Source organism: Crocodylus siamensis, chromosome 4 (assembly GCF_052110815.1).
Source record: "Crocodylus siamensis isolate JL-2025a chromosome 4, ASM5211081v1, whole genome shotgun sequence".
NCBI lineage: Eukaryota > Metazoa > Chordata > Crocodylia > Crocodylidae > Crocodylus > Crocodylus siamensis.
The window spans coordinates 105,008,976-105,029,995 of record NC_143398.1 but is presented as its reverse complement, the minus strand read 5'-3'; the positions used below and the strand labels follow the sequence as shown (position 1 = coordinate 105,029,995).

At 43.0% G+C, this 21,020-nt stretch overlaps 1 protein-coding gene across 4 annotated transcripts in view; it reads left to right on the top strand.

The window, feature by feature from the left end:
- The window catches only part of TBXAS1 (thromboxane A synthase 1), a 394,179-nt gene that overhangs the window by 21,873 nt on the left and 351,286 nt on the right, over positions 1–21,020 (top strand). For 3 of the 4 annotated variants that reach the window (XM_090043255.1, XM_090043254.1, XM_090043252.1), the window contains one exon: positions 6,608–6,758. The exons of the other annotated variant lie outside the window; for it this stretch is intronic. In XM_090043255.1, coding sequence (XP_089899381.1) covers positions 6,661–6,758 — 98 coding nt within the window. In that variant the 5' untranslated portion in view covers positions 6,608–6,660. The remainder of the gene's footprint in view (positions 1–6,607; positions 6,759–21,020) is intronic. 4 annotated transcript variants of the gene reach the window in all.

Sequence of the window (21,020 nt, the reverse complement as noted above, 5' to 3'; positions counted from 1 at the left end):
TCTGTTCGCTCCCTCGCACAGTCTGTCCATCCCCTCTCTACCCCCACCCAATAGGCTAACAAGCAATTTGTGTTTGACCACTCAGCATTTGATCTGCCCTCTTTTTGCATAATCACAAACCCAGTTGTACATGATGGGACACTGTGATACCAATAAGAGTGCCCTGTTATCGGTGCCCTTGGCCACTTTGTTCGAATGCTGTTTTTCTCATGCTCTTGTTCCTCTTTATTTATTCCTCTTCAGTTAGTGGAGATGCTTTGAACTGTATAAGAACATGGGTGACTGCTGGTGGCATTCTAGCAAAACTTGAGCACTTCCTCTGCAGAGTGTTGATCATTGCCAGTTAATTGTCTCTGAAACTGCTGCCCTACTTTTAAATAGGTTGCCTGTAATCGCTCTTTAATGGAGTCTGCTTCTCGAGACAAGGGGAGATTTCATCACCACATTCTTGAATTGCAAACTAGAGAAGAAAGTCTGGGAAGCCTGTACTTGCTTACAGATACCGGGGGAATCTCTCAAAGCTGATCCTTAGGGAAGCCAAGTAGGGTGCTGTAGCTCCACATTCAGCGGCTGTGGAACTGTGCTGGAGAATCAGTTTGGGCTATTTGAAATGCAGGTTCACCCTTACTGAGGCTGAGTTATGCCATGTGCTTCAAGTGTGACTAGTTCCCTTGTAAGACGCTATTCAAAGGGTGCAGACAGAAGTTACATTTTTCATGCAATTACCCCCCTGAAAGTGAACTACAGCCATGACATGATGCAGACAGCTTTAAAAGTGGCTGGTTGCATGAAAATTAACCCTCTTCAAATGAGGCATCAGATGAAGGTGCTTCTACTTTAGAGCGCCTTAGGGAACTTGTGTTCTCTAGGGTTAGTTTGTTGTGCGAGCCCCTGGGGCAGTCAGCAGGGAGGGAGGGGGAAGCCAGCAGCAGCGAGCTGCCATTTGGGGTTTGTCTGGCTTGAGCTGGAGGGGGGGCCAGTGGATCGAAGTGCCCCCACTGCCATCCCCTTCCCTTTTGCGCAGGCAGGGCATACCCCAGTTAGCAGCTCACTGCTGCTGGCTTCCGTCTCCATCTCTCTTTGCTGACAGCCCCTGAGCTGGTGGGGGGAGGAGGGGAAGCTGGGGCGAGGGGCCAGTCCTTGCCTGGCTGCTCACCTGCAGGAAGGCTCAATTCCCACCCCCTTCCCTGACCCAACAGGCAAACATCTGTTGCGTTGGGGAGAGCGCTTTAACTCATGGTGCTTTATGTAAAGTGGCCCTGCACATCTGTCAGCACCCAAAGTGAGCAGAAGTAAAGGGCAAGATCGTTTGGTGCTGTGGGGTGGGTGCATACACTCAAGCTTAGGCTGTATATCTGTTAGCCCTCATTCAAACATGTTATTTAACTGGGTGCCTCTATACATTTTTCTCCCTGTTCTTTGAATCTGTGTTGCAGATTTCATACTGAAGAACAATACGTTTGGGTGTTATTAGCTAAAATAAGATTTTTAAAGCAAACAAAGATGCCAAAAAGTCAACCTGTCAATATGTAAAGTTCTATTTTGCTAATGTCTTATTACAGTATTACAAACTTGTTCTCATTCTGGGAGTAAATTGGACAGGCAGGGTTTGGTTTTTTTGTGGGGGAGGGTGGCTGATAATATGGAACTGTCCCTCAAATAAATCCTTATTTATTTCCAATCAAGCTTATATGATGATACTAGTTCTGTCAGGTCAACCAACAATTCTGAAGTGGGCCGTTTAGGCAATTTACTTTAAATGCCATTTTCATTTAAAATATCTTGCTAAAAATATGTATCCATGCACAGATCTATTGCATTAAATTCAAATGCATAGTTATTTGGAAGCTATTCTACCTTCTCTGGAATTTCACCAGTACTGAAAAATCTTACCTCAGTCCCCAAAGGTTCAGATAGCAGTAAAACCTTTAGCCTACAAACCAACTTAAAGCTTTTAACTCTTGTGTTTTTTGTCTAAAGAAACATTCATTTCTCTCAGATACAAAATGTGGGCAATTTCTAGACTAACTCCTTGAAACGCACAGGATTTCTTGCAGCTAGCTGCTCCAGTGAAGCACAGCTGCTTGTTATACTATTTCTAATGATTTGTTTCAGCCTCCAAGATATTAACTGAGTTTGTGTTTCAGTGTAATTTCTAGCCAACTAAGACTAAATTTGTTAGTGAAGTACAAGTGCACATCATACAGGCTAGTCATTCAGATGACTTTAACTCAAGCATGGCACTTCTGAGAAGCATTTTGGTTAATATAGCCAAGTTCTTAGGTAAACAGTATGTGAATCTGTTGGAAATAGGTTTTCCTGCTTAACTTCATGGTTGTACTGACTTGCTTCTGGATATGGTGTTCATTCAGGTGATTCGCTTGTGATTCCTTGACAATGATATTTTTTTGCCTTAAGAACTTTGTATGATGCCTGGTACTTCTGATTAAGTATCTCCAGCCTCTAGAAATGCCTGTTTTCAAGTACGGACATAATCTTTATGTGAAGTCTCTTCACGTTCCTTAATATTTCTATCCTGGTTTAGTAGTTCTTCGCGTAGCTCTAGGAATCATTTGACTCGCTTGATCGGTCAGTCTTGAACAAACGATAGCAGGTAATTAAATTATATGAACCAGATGTCTATGCCTGTGCTACTCCTAGAGTATTCTGTGCACCTTAGTGTTAAAATTAGAGGGAGCATTTGTGATAATGAAACAATCCTCCAGACATACCTGCACTGTCAGAGGACTTTGCTAGGGAGTACTGCAGCGGTGTGTGGCATATCCACTCTCTGTATGCTACACCCCCAGAAAAGTGATGTAGGCAGCGTGGATCCAGGGAAGATATACTGGTACACTTACACCTCTCTTTGATGGCTGCTTCACCCAAAGTTTAAAACCAGGTGCCTGGCAGTGGTGCAGCATATCTGGTCAGGCAGTGCTGAAGGAGTGGATTGACTTCCAGGCTCATTGTAAGCTACCGGATCCTTTCTAGGCTCTTCATTCCACAGGTGTTAACAGCCCTCTCTTCTTTTGGATAGTCTTGATGTCCCACCAGTCAAGCTGTCTTTTGTTCTGCAGTTCTTCTGTTAGCTGCTCCTGGTAACGAAGCTCCTATTTCACAGCTTTGCAGATTGTTTTTAACTGATTCCACTGGAGTTATATTTGTTTTTGCCTCAGTCGAACTGCATAATACAGCCACAGGCCCCTAGCAGATTCATAAAGATTCTAGTTTATTTTTAACTAGAGAAAAATATGTGCTGTTTTATGTGGTGATGCACCTTGCCATCTCTACCCCCCTCCTTCCCCCTTCTCAAAATTCTAGATCTTCCTATGAATGTGGCTGACGTTAAGGTCATACTTCTTGTGTGCCAAAAACCTGTCTTGGAGTGCTTATTCCATCCAGTGCAGCACTGTGGTGCATGTCAAGCAAGCGTGCTCTCAAAAGGCATTGTAGACGTGCCCTCTCTGTGCAACTAACAGTAATCCAGATCAGCCCTTGTGTTATATATTGACTGCATTACAATTTGGAACCTATTTTTCTTGCAACAGGGCTTAAAAGCTACTCTTGGGCCATGATAGGCAAGATGTTAACACTTCCTTGAAAACTTAGATTGATTTTTAAAAATAATTTAGCTGAGAAATAACTTCTCATATTTATGATGAAGTTTCTTCCTTGTTCCTGCTTTGCTGTTGTGAATACTTTGCATGCAGACTGGGTGCTTACTCCATAGGACTGCAACCACTTTGCACTCTGGGCCAGATCCAGCTTTTTTCTCTACTTTTTACTGGATGCCGGCTGCAGTGGAGCCCATGTGATTCTGTTCGATAATTAGTGTGTGAAGGGATTAAAATATGAGGCGCTTTAGCATGAGAGCGTGGAACAGACAGAAGCTCTGTAAACTTTCCCTGCTATGGAGGGGAACTGGAGGTAAAAGATAATTGTTTGGTGGTAACCAGAGTATAAATGTCAATGAATTATTAGCCATGTGGATGTGTGCTTCAGCTGGAACGTGAATGAAGGAATAAGCAACCACAGACAGTTCAGTTATTTGATTCTCCTGCAGTCTGACAGGAGATCGTTCCTCTCTGCCTCTATCTATTTACCCTCCTTGATCATTTGGCTGAGTGAAGAGCTTGCTCCTCTATGAAGTCACTCAGTAGTTGCATAGTGGTATTCAGACCAGCCAGTTCTGGTGGCCCTCAATAAAGGACTGTGAGTTCAAATGAAAAACAGTTTCCCTATTCTCATGAAAGCAATAATAACCAAGAAAAAGGGAAGACAATTAAAATAAGATGGCATATTTTACTCAGTTTCTCGAACTTTTTCATAAGGTATCAGGTACAGCTTTCAGATCACATTTTTGGCAGGAATTGACAGACTTTATTTTGTGTTGTTTGTAGATGCATTGTAGCGTATGGATTGGTGAGTTGTTCCAGGCAGATATAAGAATTGTGCGTGTGTTTCCTCTTTAGGGGTGAAAAATGCTACGGTTAGATTTTCATCAAGAGACAGGTGCAAATGTTAAAAATGTTTCCCAGCAAAAAAATAAATAATACCGCATTTGATTGTGCATTCTGTCCCAAATTGGATGCTGATGTGAAAACCCATTTTCCTTCATTATGCATGTGTTTTCAAGAACTATACATACCACCCACCTCCCAGCATGATCAGGGAAAGTCCTAATGTGCTTCTAAAAATAATCCAGCATGATCTGGGTCCAATTCTGTATTCACTGAATTCAGTGGGAGTTTTGCCATTTAGGGGGGAGAAGCAGACCCACTACATGCAGATATATACGTTTGTTTTAAATCAGAGAAAAGAAATTGTAGTGAAATCAAAATACAACATTTCTTGCTCTTTAGATTTGTGATGGATCACTCTCCTTTCAGAAAGGCTTTTAAGAAACGGAATATTCCATATAAACTAAGGCCCAGCAGGGATCAATTGCTATTTGGTATCGGCTTGTGCCTGCTGATTAATTCTTTACGTCTCTAGTCTTGAATCCTGATGCAATTGTTCTTGGAGAACTTGGCAGTAGCAAGCCGGCGGAGCTATTATTGACCCAGAATAGCATCTGGAAGCAATGGTATTATTAATACAATAAGCAAGGTTTTCTGTGAGCCATCGTGCTACTCTATGGAGCCAATGAGCTAGTTAACACCTTTTACTTATTCTATAAGGAACTCAGGCTGGAAAGGAATTAATGCAGTTGTGAAGCACCGAGACCTAAAATAGCAATGATTCGGTTATAGTAGAGCCAAATCTTCTTAAAATTAAATTCTATTGTGTTAGAGATTTTACTTTTCTGATGCCTATATTATTAACTTTTCTGATAAGAGGAGGAAATGTAATACAGTGATAGTGGAGAAGCCTTGCACGTTAAATCTAAGCTATTATCTCAGGGGGCTATATAAGAAGAAACTATATTTCATCTTATGTGTTATGGGACTCAGATGTGTGGAATGTCTGTTTTTTCAAGGTTACCATACAATTCCTGAGCCCTGTTTTAATTTGCATAACTTACACAAATATTGCACACGACTTATTTGAACGTTTGGGTGATTTCCCCTTCTGTTTTGTATATAATCTATAACAAAATATATTCCCTTGGCCCAGGGATTGGGACTCTTAAAGGGGGCGGAGAAGAGGCTTTCATTTGGAAGTTGCTTATGGGACTATGGCTTGTATCCTTGGACTTTGATAACATGTATGTAATAATGTTTTTAGCACTGAAGTGACATTGTAGCCGTGATGGTGCAGAAAATATGTGAGGCAAGAATTTTTGTGGGTGATAACTTTTCTTGGACTCACTGCATGGTTGGAATACCTGAAAGCTTGTCCAAGTCTATCGCAATACCCTTCCTTGGGTCTCTGGGGGAGAAGCATATGCAGAATACTTTAGGTTATAGACTTTGTTTTGTAAGCAGCAGTGTGTCAACAGCTTATCTAAGCTTATCCCAATCACGCAGTTGGCCCAATAAAAGAGATCATCTGCAAAAATTCTTGCCCCTTGCATGTAATAGTTGAGACCAACTTATTGAAATACATGAGCTCCAACCCTGGTCTCCATATAACTGGAGCTGTCAAGGACAGAATATACACTGGGGTTGTCGGTCCAGGCGGGGTTAAAGTGCGTTAGCAGGAGGCTGAGGAGGAAGCTTGCACTTTGTCCCTAAGGAAAGCTTGTTACCTTACACTGAGTAAATTTTCCATTTATCATCATCTATCCCAAATCATTTTTATTTTAAAAGAAACATTTCTACTGCAAACTTTGTTTGAATAGGGGCATCACTGAATGTGTGTGGGATTACCACCCCCTTAGCTCCCCCGCCTGTCCTGCGAGCTTATGGGCCAGCTCTGATGACTATTCAATAAATATTTATAGTTACTGCTTGAGACAGTCATCCGGAACAACAACAACAAAAAGGTTGCTTCATTTTGTTACTCATGAAACCCTTAACTTCTGCCTTTCTGAGGTTGCAGTCAGAAAGCAGAAAAAGTTCACATTTGGGACTGGATGTGACTTGACATACTTCACTCTCTTGGTTCCTGTTTCATTACAGATTATTGTTCATGTAACTGGAAGGTTTTATCTGTCGTTTAGGAGACTTCCTCCCCCAACACGCGCTTTCAAGGCCAACATTGCAATTAAGGAAAATGGAGCTTGCAGATCTACTGAAATTTGCCTTTATAGAAATGAATGGTACAGCAGTAACTGTGGCTCTGCTGGTGGGCTTCCTAGTCCTACTGTATTGGTAAGTACTTTTTTTGCTAACATGAGACACATGTGGTACTCAAAGCCAGCAAAATCTGACCTCTACTGTTCTTATCACAACTAAATTATCTCACTGTTCACTTTTGACCAAAAAAAAGTGGTGGGGAGGTGGAGGCAGATGCAAAGATTAGGAAGTCATTTTACTTCAAAGAGTTGTCCTTGCTATTGACTTTTGCAAGAGAGCTGGATATGGGAGGGAGCGTTACTAAAATTTGTAGGTTTTTCAGGTAACTTCTACAGAACCCTATCAAGTATCTGTTGATCACTTGAGTTTTTTCATGGGATATAGAAGTATTAAATTATCAGACTTCAAAAGAAAAGAATTAGTGTTGGTGGCAGTCTTGTTAGACCTGCTTTTGACTGTACTTGGCTCTTTAGGTCAGACTCAGTGGCATTATACACACTGCTTGAATTCCTTAATTTAATTTTGTTCCTTTCCATATTGGGTCCTTGCGTACATGCTAAAATGGTGTTAGATATAAAAATAATCATTGTATAAATAGGGAGGCTTATGAGGAAGTAGCGACCTGGGTTCAAAGAGAATCTTGGCCAGATGCATTTTTGGCAACAGAATAATCTAAGTGAGGATAATTTAGTTCTCATCTCTGCTCTGGTTTTGCTAGGGCCATTTCTTAAACCTTCCTGCCTCACCATCAGACATTCCCAATCCCGGGAAGAGACTAAAAGACAATTAAAAGAAAGCCTAAAGTGTAGTTAATAAGGATATGGAAGTTGGGTGGAAAAGAATGCAATAAGAACACCATAGTTTTATTATAGGCATTACTCCATACTCATACATGAGATGCCTTTTGTGCTTCCTTGCACATTCCTGTTTTACAATCTCTGGGGACATCATCCAGTTTTTATTTAAGCCCATTGACTCCAGGACAGTCAAAACAGGTCCCTGGAGACTTTGTAGTATGCATTAAGCAGGGATGTTGGTGCTGTAGTTTTTAAGAGTTGACCCACACCTCTTTAACAACAACAACAAAGACAAATAAAAGACTGACTTAGTGTGTTATAGTCCACTTCTCTCCCCCCCCCGAAAATCTTGCTGCCGGCTATCCTGTTGTTCGATGTGGACTGTGGTTTAAAAGCCACCGTCTGGCACATAATCATTACGTGTGAAACTCCTGTTACTTCATTGGGAGCTCACCTGAATAAGGAGCATAAGACTGGGGCATAAAAATGAGTTTGTGCTGTTTTTAAACCATGCTCGACTTCATGGGTCTCGTAAGTGGGTGGTGGGGAGGGAGAGACGGTGACATGTTTCAGTGAGCCAGAAAAAAGGGGCTGGAGAGCTTCAGTGATGTAGCAACAATCGGGGTTTTCCTATCTTCTGAAACTTCCTAACCTTGTATCCTATCTTTAAATGGGTAAATCTGTTGTCCAAACATTGTATGTGCTTCTTGAGAGGTCCTGCTTTTGTTGAATCAAAAATAATCTTTTTTTCAAATTTGAGTTAAGATGCTAAAGCAGTGGTTCTCAATGTTTTTAGATTGAGGGCACACCTTGGAAAATGCCAGATCGTAGCTTTTTACTCGTGTTTTGATGACAGAAAAATAATAGAGCAATTCTTTGGTTACAAAAAACTTGGGAAGACCCCAGCAGGCCAGACTGTTTTGAAATCTCTGGGTTTTTTCTGGGTGAATCACATTTGCACACCTAACCATAGCACCCTGTTTGAAAATCGCTGCATTAACATTGGGCAAAAATTCACCCTTGAGAGAAGCAGCGGTGGATTAAGATTTATCGGAGCCCTGGGCAAACAGAACCTAGGAGGCCCCCCATGCCCCGTTATAAGCATGAATGTATCAAGGGGAAGCCTGGAGGGTGCCCTGTTTTGCTGGGGGGGAGAGGGATGGTCCCTGTAGCCATGGCTGGGCTGGGCTCTCACCAATGTCATGGTCCTTGGTGGCCTGGGAGTAGTTGTTGTGGAGCACGTAGCTCTCCACCTGCAGCTCCGTGGGTGTCGGTGCTGTAGCAGGTCGAGTTGAGCCCGACCCCAGCCGCAGAGACATTGGGACTGTTGGGCATCGGCAGCCACTGCTGGGGGCTGCTGGCTCCCTGCCCAGCCCTGCCCCCGACCAGCCCGGAGAGTCGAGCCTTCCAGCCTGCAGAAACTTACTGGTGCTGCAGACAGTGCGTGGCTACGAGCACCCTGCACGAGGCAAGGAGGCTCCCCCCACAGAACTGCTGCCCCAGCTGAAGGACTGCCAAGGGCAGCATCACCAAGCCCCTGACTACATGTCTGAGCTGCAACCAGCACTTCCCACGCCACTTCCCGTAGCACTGCCCACAGCCCAGGGTGGGACCTTACCAGTCCCCGCATGTCAGCTCTGCCTTGGCTTTGGCCTGGTGTCTGGTGTCCTCCAGCACTGTGGTGCCTGCAGGAAGACAGCTGGTCACAACTCATCCCTGGCACGTAGAGTTAGCCTGATCTCTGAATTTTTTCCTGGGGGGCCCTTGATTGCCAGGAGCCCCCGAGCCCAGGCCCTGCGCGCCCGTGTGTAAATCTACCCCTGTAAGCAAGCGTGTTATGTGGACCTAATGGAGTTGAGAGTTGTGCCTGTTTTGCCAGTTGTGGTTTTGAACCAGTGTCTGTACCATCGTCTTTCAGGTATCATTTACCTTTGCTGTGCATGTGCTTTAAAAGTGTAATCAGTGCTGTTTAAAGCCAAAGAAAGGCTTAAAAAATTGTAAATGGAGGACCAGAAAATTGCCCTTGTTTAGAGACCAAGCATCCATTGCAGGTTCATTCCCTTTCTTGAAAACAGGAATGATTTAAGGAGGTATCAGTGTGTAGAAGAGACTGAGCTTTTTTAAAAAGGAAAGAATTTTTGAGCTTTAACTACTGTATTTACTTGAATATAAGATGAGGTTCCCCCTCCCCAATCAACATGGTGAGCAGGGAAGCCCCTTGTTTTACATTTGCATATAAGGAAACCTCATAAAATGCATTGTCAGTGACTAAACTGCTGTCAAAATCAGCATGGGCTCAGCAATGGAAACTTGCTATGAGACTGATCAAATGTAGCCAAGGCTGAGCATGACTATAAATGCATGGCCTACATGAGTCAAACATACTGATGGGAACCTACCACGAGAATAGGTTAGTGCAATTCATATGAATAAAATATATGGTAATGCTCATTGAGCACAGTTCCTCTCAGCACTGACTCTTTCACGTCATGGTGATCAGTGACACTGAATACATTTCAACTTTCTTTTCAGCCCCACGGCTGAGCTGCACCTTTCTTTTCCATTTGCAATGAGCCCTGTTTTTAATCAGCCTTAAATGTCTAGCAAACATCACCGTGAAGCCACCATGGCTTGAAACACTGTTGACTCTGCTAGGGCCTAGCCGAGTGAACTATATGGTAAATCATGAGTCTTTTGGCTTTGGACTAATGCCGTGCATAGTTTGTATTCTATACAAGTAGGGACAAAAGTGTTGCCTAAAAGTGTGCTTATGAAGTACCAGTGCTACCTTACAGCAGTTTCAGAAGAGGTAAACTTTATCAATTCTGGATGAACTAAGTCTATGGGTACCTGTAGTAACTTCCTTATATGCAAGTTACTACAGGGATGTTTATTCTAGGCCACTGTTCATAAATTTGTATCTCACTTCCGTGTACTCAGGGAGAGCATGGTCTAACTGTAAGAAAGAGGGGAAAGGACTGCAGGAGAAAGAAGTTTGGGTGGGGGACAGAAAGCAAGGGGGCTACCTGAGCCCCAGATTTATTTTGCTTGCTGTAGCAGTGAAAGGGGGAAAAATTCAAGGCAAAGCTCCAATAAATAGATTCAATACCTGTAAAATTAACAAAGTGATACATTTTCCAGAGAACCTAATCACTGGGAGATTGTCTTATAATCAGGGTAGTCTTATAGTCAAGTAAATACAGGGTGTGTGGGTATGTATATACATATATGTGTAGATATAGATATATCTATGTATAGATGCATGTGTGTAGATAGATAGATATAGATATATTAGTGATTACACTCAGTGTAATTGCACAGATCTGGGGGGGCACATTCCCCCATGCCTCCATCAGGGGGTGCACACAATGGCAGAAGCTGCCCCCCCCTCCCAAGCCCCCTTGCCCCCTGGATGACCCACCCACAGCTCCATCCCATGCCCCGCCCTGGCTGGGCAGTGCCTGCCCCAGCCTCAGCCCTAGCCCCACTTCCTCCCTTACCATGGGGGCCTCAATTCTGCTCCCCCAGAGGCCCTTCTCCCCACACACTTACCGGCCAGACGCTGCTCTCCAAGCTGCATTCCTGGTTACATTCATGCTGTGGCTGCACACATGCATGTGGGATTTATTGGCAATATTTTTGGCTACATCAGCCGAATAAAGCTGATTGCTGATAATGTCAATTTTCCTTTCATCAGTGCTAATACAATGCGCACCTCTAAAATTATGCTTAGAGAAATAAAGATAGAAATGACTGGAGGTCCCTGTTTTTCAATGAGAAGGTGGTATGTTTCTCAAATTTCTGGTAGAAGTATGTTGGGCAACATTTCTGGGCTATATGGTAAAAGTTCACCTAATTGGCTAATCTGCTCAGATGTGTTTGATATTTAGAGCAATAAAATGCGTCGGCTCAAACTATGGGATAAGGGGTTGAAACTTGTCTGCCGTCAGAAGAACTAAAGTGGTTCCTGCTGTTGTATGAAGCCTATTAACCTCCTTCAACCTAGACCCTTCTTTTTATAGTTTTATAGCACTGAAACCCTGTATGCAAGGAATTATTGAAAATGCATCTTAAATGCATTTTAAAATGCTAGTACAAATGGGGATTTCTTATGATTCTAAAGCAGCAGTTTTAAAACTTCTTTTCAGCCAAACTCTCCTTTGAGTTGCAGTTTTTTTCACACTTCCTCCCTTGCCTCCCTCACCCCAAAGGAGCAGCGCAGCTAGGCACAAGGCACCTCTCATCCTAGCAGCTGCCATGGCTCAGCTCAGTTCAGCTCAGCAGGGTGGGCTCCAGCTGCCGCAGCTCCAGTACCTCCTGCCTTGGCCCTACTGAGGCTCTAGGCTGTGCGTCTGTCATGCCAGGCTCCTGCAGGCGCAGCAGCCCACTGACAGAGCCTGCCCCCAGGGCTCCCTGCCCCCACATCACCCTGTGAGTCTGCAGTGGCACTGGCTTCTTGCAAACCATGCAAACTTCTTGCTCACGCCTCCCTGCACTGTGTCCCCCGCAATGTTCCTTCATGCCCCCCATTGGGGTGCGTCGCACAGTTTGAAAACCGCTGTTTTAGAGATGGGGGCGGGGAATGAGAGGCAGTATGGAGGACAAGTGAAGTCATGCAGAAACGAATTGATGGTGAGGAAGGCAGAGCCAGAAGAGAATTAGAGTAAGCCTCCAATCAGCACACAGGAGAGAGAGTTCAGAATATAGAAAGTCTGACCATCTCAGTGTCCAGTGGTGCCTGCTGCAACTACAGCTGCATGGAAATAACTAGGTGAGGGGAACTTCTGAAGAAACTTAAATTAACTTGGTCAGGTAGTGGGCTTCTAAAAAGTTCTATTTCCCCCACTTTTAGTACATTAGTTTGTTTTATAATTTTTTTTTGTTTGTTTCCTAGAGCATAACTCGGGTGTCCATGCATGCCTGAGAAAACTTTGTCAATATCTTTGTAACACCTATCCTTTTGTTTTACAATATTTGTAACATAGAGTGGGGATTATACATTCAACACTGATTCACTTTTTTGTTCTTCATTTAGCAACCTTGTTTGCTACATGAAAAAACAAATCTTTACAACGTTATTCAATACTGGAAGGACTAACCTGACCATGTTTTCAAAGGAGTGTAACACATTGTGACATTCACCAGCCTAGTTTTTCAGCTGAACCCAGAGTCAACTGAATTCTCATGAAGTTTGTCCTATTGCCCTCTTTCTTCTTCTTCTTCATGAGAACCAAACTGCTTTCATGAAAAATGATTAGAGACAGCTTCTTTCTAAGCAGACTTGGTTTGGAGGACCTGCATTCTGTTGACTTAACCTTTTTGTATTTTAATTTTTCTTACCTGCAAAATGCTCTGAGGGGATTAGGAGCTTAATTAATATTTGCAAAGCCCTTCAATATCCTCCACTGGAGGATGCTGTAGTTTAGTGTAAAGTATTATTCACTTTCATTGTAACCACATGCTGAGTTGGGTCTGCTGTACTTGGCTATAGGTGCAGACATTGTTTTGTGGCTTTCCTTTTGCTGTCTGTGAAACTGTTGATAAAATGAAAGCACAAACTTATCTTCCTTTAAAGTTTAATGTACCATAAGCCTTGCGTTATGAAGAAGCTGTCACAGCATTCAAATGACTGTGTTCAAACTGGATTTTCAACCACTTGTCTAAACAAACCTGATTTTTATAGAAACTTGGAAGTTGAAAGGGAGGTGTTTTGTGTATGTGTAGGGCACATTTCTAATTACATACTTTCATGCAGTGCGAAATAGGCACTTATGATGTCATTGCCTGGTAGTTCAAAGGCAAAACATTCAGAAGATGCCAATTCTCCTTTTTAAAGTTGTCCCTTTGTACTATAATGGGTAGAGACTTGCAACCCATTTGGATAGGTACTGTCCATGCACATAAAAAAAAAGACGACTCCTGCCCTAAAGCGCTTACAGTTTATACATGGGAAAAAACCACTCCTAATTTATTTAATGGGCAGCACCACGCAAAGCTACCAGAGCTGGCTCTATGCTTCTCAGACTGGAAACTATATAGAACACAGGGCAGGTGGTTCCATGGAGACTAGTGGAAGCTATATGTTAGGGCTGTGTGAAACTTTGTCAGCCGTTTCATTTTGGAGCTGTTTCGGCATCCAAAACAGCAAATCCAAAACTAAGTGAAAGGCTCTGAAACATCTCTGAAACAAAATGAAACCATCCAAAACATTTTGGAAAATGTTGGCATTTTGAACCCAGGCTTGCAGGGAAATGGAAACTAAGAAGGGGGTGGGCTGGGGGAAGGACTGCTCTGATAGTGACATCTGTAGCAGGCCAGTGTCTGTGATTTGTCCCTGAGGTCCCGTCCAATCCCAGTGCTCTGGGGGAGGGAAAGCAGCCTCTTGTCATCCCAGGTGCAGATCTGGGGGCCCATATCCCCTGGTAATAGTCTGGCATAGCCCCGCAGCCCTCCCAGATCTGCATGTGGGATGATAGTATGCTGCCAGCAAGTGATACGAGTTTTGCTTTGAATAGTTAGAGGTGTAATTTCATAGAAACCCCTGCATCCATCTCCTTGAAGTTTGGCAGGCATCACGCCCTCAGAATGGGCTACCATCCCTGCAATTTTCATCTGAATCAGGCAAGAAATGACAAGGTTATAGGCATTTTAGTGATTCCCTATTACAGCTATTAGGTTGAAGGGCTCTGAAGATTTAGTAGTAGGAATTGCACCTAGTCAAGGAAAGTACAGCAAACCAACAGGGAAGGAAGGAGAAGACAAACATTTTACATTTAAACTTTTAAAAAATTATTTCTGTGAAATTTTAAAATCTTCATTTTAGGAAAGGGAGGCTTTTCTGAGAACATCTTTTTTTTTTTTTAAAAAAAAAAAAAAGCCATATACTTGTTCTTATAAAACCTTGGCCTGTGGTGGAATCAGGGTTTGTTTGTTTTGTTTTGTTTTTTGGTAGTCCAAGATGAATGCAAGGGGTTCATGTACTATCACAATACGTAAATGGCAAAAATTACACAGGAACATTTAGTTGTTCAAATCGGTGATTTCCACTGGCATTTTAAAATGTATAATTTTTCAGGATATTTTGTTGCTTTTCAAGAAGGATATGAAATTAGGAACTGGTGACTGTTGCAGTCTAACTACCCATCTTTTGAAATGCAGCACTACTGCCCACTTCCCAACACACATATTACAAATGCTACTAAAAGCTAAGATAAATAGGAGAGAGACTTTATTTCTCAACTGAATAAATACTTTTCACATCACAATATCAAAAGGAAAATGACTCTATGCTTTAATGGAAAGCTGCGTTCTCTGTTTAATCTTTTGAGGCAACACTGTTGTGCTGCTCCTCTTAGGTTTTGTGGATGTTTTTCTTAATGGTTAATTTAAAATAGTCGTTGTTCCAAAAAAATTGAGACAAATATGATTTAGCAACACTCATTTAAGAAGGAAATAGAGTTTATTTCTTGAAATATCTAATTAGCTACTGAGGCAGCAGATTAGGTGTACTGTAGAGACTTCAAAAATATGAATGCATGATATATTTTGCTCTCCCTTTTATATGCTAGTAGGATTGGCAAAACTTATTGGAAAATAAGAACTTGTACAGACAAGGATTTGTATTCAAAGGTCAAAAAAGCTGAAAACCTAAGATAATTTCCTTTTATTTTCCTATGCCTCTGCATTGGTCTGTTTCTGTTTGAACTTCACGTGTTGAAATGATTTGAGCCATCTCATGTTACATTTGCCATATTGCCAGTCCCAAAGATTAAATGTCAGAGGCCTGTCACCCCCAGCATAAGATTAAAAAAAGATCTTTTTTTTCCTGTCTTGAGTTTTGAACTCTGTTTACCAATATCAGTATGTGGGGGTAGAGGTGAGATGATTATTGTTGCCATTTCTCACAAATTCATTGAGAGAAATGACTATTGACCCCTGGTCCAGGAGTTTGCACACCCACATCTTTTCTGTTCCTGGCCCAGCAATTAATTTTGCTTCCCCAACTTCCAAATCAGTCCTGTCCTCTAAATCTCTGGAGACTCTCATATTATCATCAGATTTATTCAACCTCCAGCTAAAATCCCATCACTTGGGGAAAATGTCACCAGTTGGCAAGGGGAAACACTTTTTTAAGGTTCCCAGGCCAGTCTCAGAGTCAAGAGGTTCAGTTAAGTATCTGAACCTTAAGGTACTTGCAAGAAGTGAGGCTGGAGGAGATGGAAATCCAGTAGTGTACTGAGAGTCTATTGTTAGGTGCCATCGTTCTTGCATTTATGTATCTGAGCTGGGACCAGATTGGCATTCTGGTGCTTCGGTGAACTATATCTTCAACTCTCCCTCTTTCTGCACTTTTCCTCATATTACAGTGATAGGAACATAAGACTAGGAGGGTCCTTCTGGCCCACTGATTCCAGTCCTTTACATTTACAGATACAGTGGGTACCCATGGGCGACTGGTGCTGCCTTAGTCGGGGGAGGGGCATGTGCCCCCCCCCACCTGCAACTAGTCCCACCGACTGGAGGGTCCCCCACAGGCGATCCTGCGGTCCGGAGCGGGGCTCTTCAGGCGATCCTGCCTAAGCAGCAAGTGCAGCCGTCACTGTGGGTACCTATACATGAGTGTGGAGGCTGCTGTGATGTGCTGTAATTGCAGTGGAGCAGACTTGATTAATCGAGTCTGCTGGAGCATGGTAATTACTGCACTCCAGAAGCCTCCTATGTCTCATGTATCAGAGTCCCTGTACTTCATCAAGTGAGCTTTAGTTCAAGTGCCTATGCTGCTGTTTTGAAGCTTGGGGAAGCTGATACACAAGATGCTGCTGCACTTTAATTAGAATGGCTCTTGGGGCCTCTCTAAAGCGCCACCTCCTTCCCCCCTGCCCCTCCCCGGAGAACATGTAAAAGCACCCTGTTTGTCCAGACGTGTCCACAACATCCACTCTTACCCCTCTTACAGCAGAACCACAAAGCACCTTATGAAGGGAAAACTTCTACACCATGGCCCAGATAAAAAACCAGAAGAGACGAGGGCACTGCTAACGCCTCACTGTTGTAATGGTAGGGAAATTATGTTAGTTTATGCTCAAATGATCTTGGAAGAGAATTATGGCTTATACTACAGAGGAAGACAACCCCTACCCCCAAAAACCTTGGTCCATGCCAATCTGACCTGGGTAGGGGAGGTGTTCAGGTGTTCCTGTTGCCTACTCTTGATAGAATGGCCATCAACGGAGGAAAATATTTCCTGTATTCAAGATCCATTGTTTGAAATTGGAAGGATCCTGACTCCGCAGGAAACATTGCAAATCTTCCACTGATGTCAAAAAACCCTTCCCTTGTTTCATGGTCTGTGTCACACAATTTATATCAAGCAGATATGGAGTTTCCCCTAACATGTCAGATATAACCTAATGCAGTGCATGGCTTCCTCTGCAGATCCAGTATGTTCTGGAAGGGAGCAGAGTAGGCTAATGAATTATGATTTGGAAGAATGCCACACCACAAATGGCTAAATACCTCTTTGGCCTGAAAACAAGGTAGATCTGGTATGAAGTTCAGTCACAGCCTTGATTGTGCTATTTTGGTGTAAACAAAGCGCTCTCTATTTTTGGGTGAGGCAGGGTGGAGTAAAATTGCTTTTGCAGCTTCAGAGTAAAAATATTTTTACTATCTTCATAAGTTAAGCTATAATGGCCCTTTTATTTCTGATAAGTCTGTATGTCCCTTAAATGTGGTTTACCTTTTAAAACTCATTTTTACTTGGTAGCGGTAAAATTCAGGGAACCAGCATGAAGGCTGTACTGTGCAAGCCCTCAGAAGTGTCGTTCCCTTTTCATGTCCTTGGACAAGGTATTTAGCAGAATTCATGGGTTCATTGGAATCGGGCAAAACTGCACCACGAGCACTTCAACTTCGGCCTTGAACTTGCGACCTCTGGGTACTAGCTGTGCACCTTAGTGCTCATGCCACCCCAGCTTGTGAAGTAAAGCTTAAATAATGTATAGGCCTTGCACTGGTGTTTTCTGCAAGGGTTCGTTTCTGCCTAATACTGTCAGGTCCAGGGCTCACACCAAACTTATTCAGCCCGCATGTTAAAAAGCACACAGAAAGAATACGCTGTTAATAGTGCACCAAGATGTTTTAAAGGAATGGGTTTGTTTTAGGTGTTCTGTGAAATGCCTGAACATCTTTGTTCTTGGGACCACACTGGAAGAAGATATGTAGAATGAATTGAATGTGGAATAAACTTAAAATGCTGTGAAGTTGTTAAATGTCACCAATGCTCTATCCCATCTGGCTTAAGCTAACAGAAACTAGTCTTTCTTGCTGGTAGATGGGGAGATAACTCCTGAAGGCCTGCACTATACAAAGATCCTGCACTATACAAAGATGGCAGTAGGGTTTGGACCTGGGCCAGCTTGGGCAGAAGCAAGAGGCAAGTCCATTCACCTTGTGTTACAGGAAGCTTTGCCGTCATGTCAACACTGGAGTCCCAGGCAGATAGGGAGATGAGTTTTGTGTCTCTCTGCTGCTGGCCTGTTTGTGGCATTGGATGTGCTACTTTATCTCTGTGTGGGTATGTTGATGTCCTGCAAAATAGTACTGTATTCAGATACCCAAGCCAGCTGCCAATGAATAAGCTGGCTTGGGTACTGGAAGACATGAGCTCTTCTGTTTGGTAACTGCTGATGAACAGCCAGCAGAAGGAGCTCAGAACATTTTATCTAGTAGGTCCTCTGAAGAAGTATTTCCTTTTATTTATTTCTGTTTTACATTTCTGAGGAGCTGAGTAGATGATTTAAAGATGCTCTGGGTCTGATTCTCCACTGCCTTGCTCCCTCTTGTCATTTTCAGCAGTGCCATTTTCACTGGGATTGGGTAGCACTTAGCTTACTTTCTGTGGATGCAAGTGACTGTATAGACTGTAAGGCAGCAGAGTACAGTACTGTAAAGGGTTTCCTGGGTCACGAAGTCCAACCACTGCTTTTGTAGGCAATCATGTTATGAAAACTCCTCAGAAAGGGACTACAACAATATCTTCCATGATCCATCTAGCATCCTAAAGCACCTCAAAACTGTAGTACAAAAAAAAAATCAAGAGAATCTAGGCCACAGAATAGGGGGATTGTCCCTATTGAATAACTTTGTCTTCTTTTAGGCCTCCTTGCACTACTTTCCCTGGAAAATTCAGGAATATAGGGAGGAGGTCTGAGACATAATCAGCAAACAGAAAGGGGGCAAAAGGTTGTTAGGGCTAAATTAATTGGATAAGATGGGGGTGATTTCTTTTTCTCTCCCCTGCTAAATATATTGAACAGGAAGATGTCTGAGAAGGGATAGCAATGGGTGATCTAAACCAGGGCTGCCTAACTGGTGGCCCATGAGGAATTAAATCCTGTCTGGCTGTTGCTGCCCCTATTGTCCTCTCTACAACAGAAACTGGAGTCTTCAGCTTCCTCCTCCTTCTCCCCGCTCGTGCTGCCTACTTTCTGTCCCTGTCCCAGGGGCAGGGCAGTGCATGTGAGCTGATGGTAGCAAGGTGTTCAGGCAGGATCACGGGCATGCATTGGGGAGACAGTCCTGAGTGCATAGTACAGTGCTATGGCGGGGGCAAGGGTTCTCCATGGGGTCTGCAACTTGAAGGTGCCATGGCTCGTGCTGGTGTGGCCTGTGGGGCATGTGGCTCTTGTGAAGTTGGACAGCCCTGAACTAGACAAAAAGGTCATCAGGAAAGAGGGAAAATGTGTTCTTGGGGAAGAAAAATCGAGGGAAGAACCTGAATAAGAACGGAGGAGGGAATTGAGGGGTTGTGTGTAGGGGAAGCAGTGGACAGCTGAGTGAACGTAACAGTTGGCTAAGAGGAGTTTGGACAGCATAATTCTTGGTCAGCAACAGAAGGTTTGATGGTGGTGGGAAAAGGCAGGGTAAAGTAGTCTTGAAGGGAGGAGCTCAGAGTTGGCCCAGGAGAAACTGGCTCATGTTGATGCGTCTTATTGGACGTATTTCTTTAGAGGTCCTGGCGATGCATATTATTGGATCTGAGCTATGAGCAGAATTTTGGGCTTGCAGCAAGTGCTGGTTTATGTCATTTAGCAATAATAACTCTGATCTGGATTATGCATGTGTGTGGTGCTTCTCATCCCAAAGGATACTGAGAGCTTTGTAAACACTCTCACAAGATAAAGATCTGTGTTTAGAGATCCACTGTGTGAAATGCGAGAGAGAGGGCAAACAGCCGCCTTGGAATAGGATAGCTACAGGCAGTGGGTGCACAATAAACCTGTAGGGAGCAATGGATGAGAGAATAAATTCTGGTTAGAGGGATGTTCAGGTCTTCCTTCGATCTCTTGTCAAAATCTTTATGTGATCTATAAAGTGTATAGAGAGCACATGAGACCTTGGTGGTTAAGATCTGGCCTTAAAGACCCACTGTATGTAACATTATAATAAACCTATACACATTTAATTTTACTCAGAATATCTATATTTATGAGTTAATTGAATGGTTTTGCCTCTCAATTGAGCTTATGAAAAAAAGAAGACCTCTGCACTTTGGTGATAAGGAAAAGGCTTGTTACTTGTAGTTCTCCAGAATGAAACCCCAAACCGATTCTAGTGAATCTAAGAACGATAGATGTCCACTGGATTTGAGTAGGATGTGGATATTTAATTCCTTTTAGTTCCTCTAAAACAAAAAAAATTTAAAACATGAATAATACATGTTACTCTGTCTTTGCACTGCTTTACAAAAAGGTTACTGATTTTATTTATCCAAGTGGCTGGAGACATTAAAAAAAAAAAGAAAGTGCCAGGGACTTGCTGAGATAAAGGATAATCGGTTCTCAGTATATGTTTTGGGATAAGAAGTAGAAAGCGTACTTCTGCATGTTGATTGATTTTGAAATGGAAGATTTCAGATTGGTATTGAAATTCCAATTTAGACTTCACTTGCTTGATATTTAGCAATCAGTAATGCTTGTCCTAGATCAATGGTGCCTAATCTTCCAGCTTCGCAGGCTGGATGAGTGGCATGGAGTTGGTCCATGTGCCAGATCCCATGCCAGGCTGGTTCATAGGGTTGGTCCTTGTGGGTGACCTTGCATAGGTGAATGCAGCCGTGTGCCATCCCGAGCCTGCGCAATAATGATTTGGCTTCAGAGCAACCTAGCACGGTGTTCAAATATAGCACACACGGCCACATTATCTGTACTGTGAAGCTCCCCATGTGTTCACAAGTTTGGCAGCAGGGGAGTAGCAATTAATGCTGCCACCTCCCTTGTTGCCAAATTTCTGGACCCATGGCAAGTTCTATGGGTCAGATGACACGGTTCTGTGGGCCAGAGGTTGATCACCACTGTCCTAGGTGGTTGCACCTTTCCATAAACATTTGCAGGTATTGTAACAGATTTTTTGGGATTATTGCTCAGGAAACATGTCAGACCCAGAGGTCTGGCTTTAAGAAAAAGGAAGGCATAGCTGTAGGAGAGTGAACACCTCTCTGATTCAGGAAAAACTTGTGGCTACTCTGTATTTGATAGGT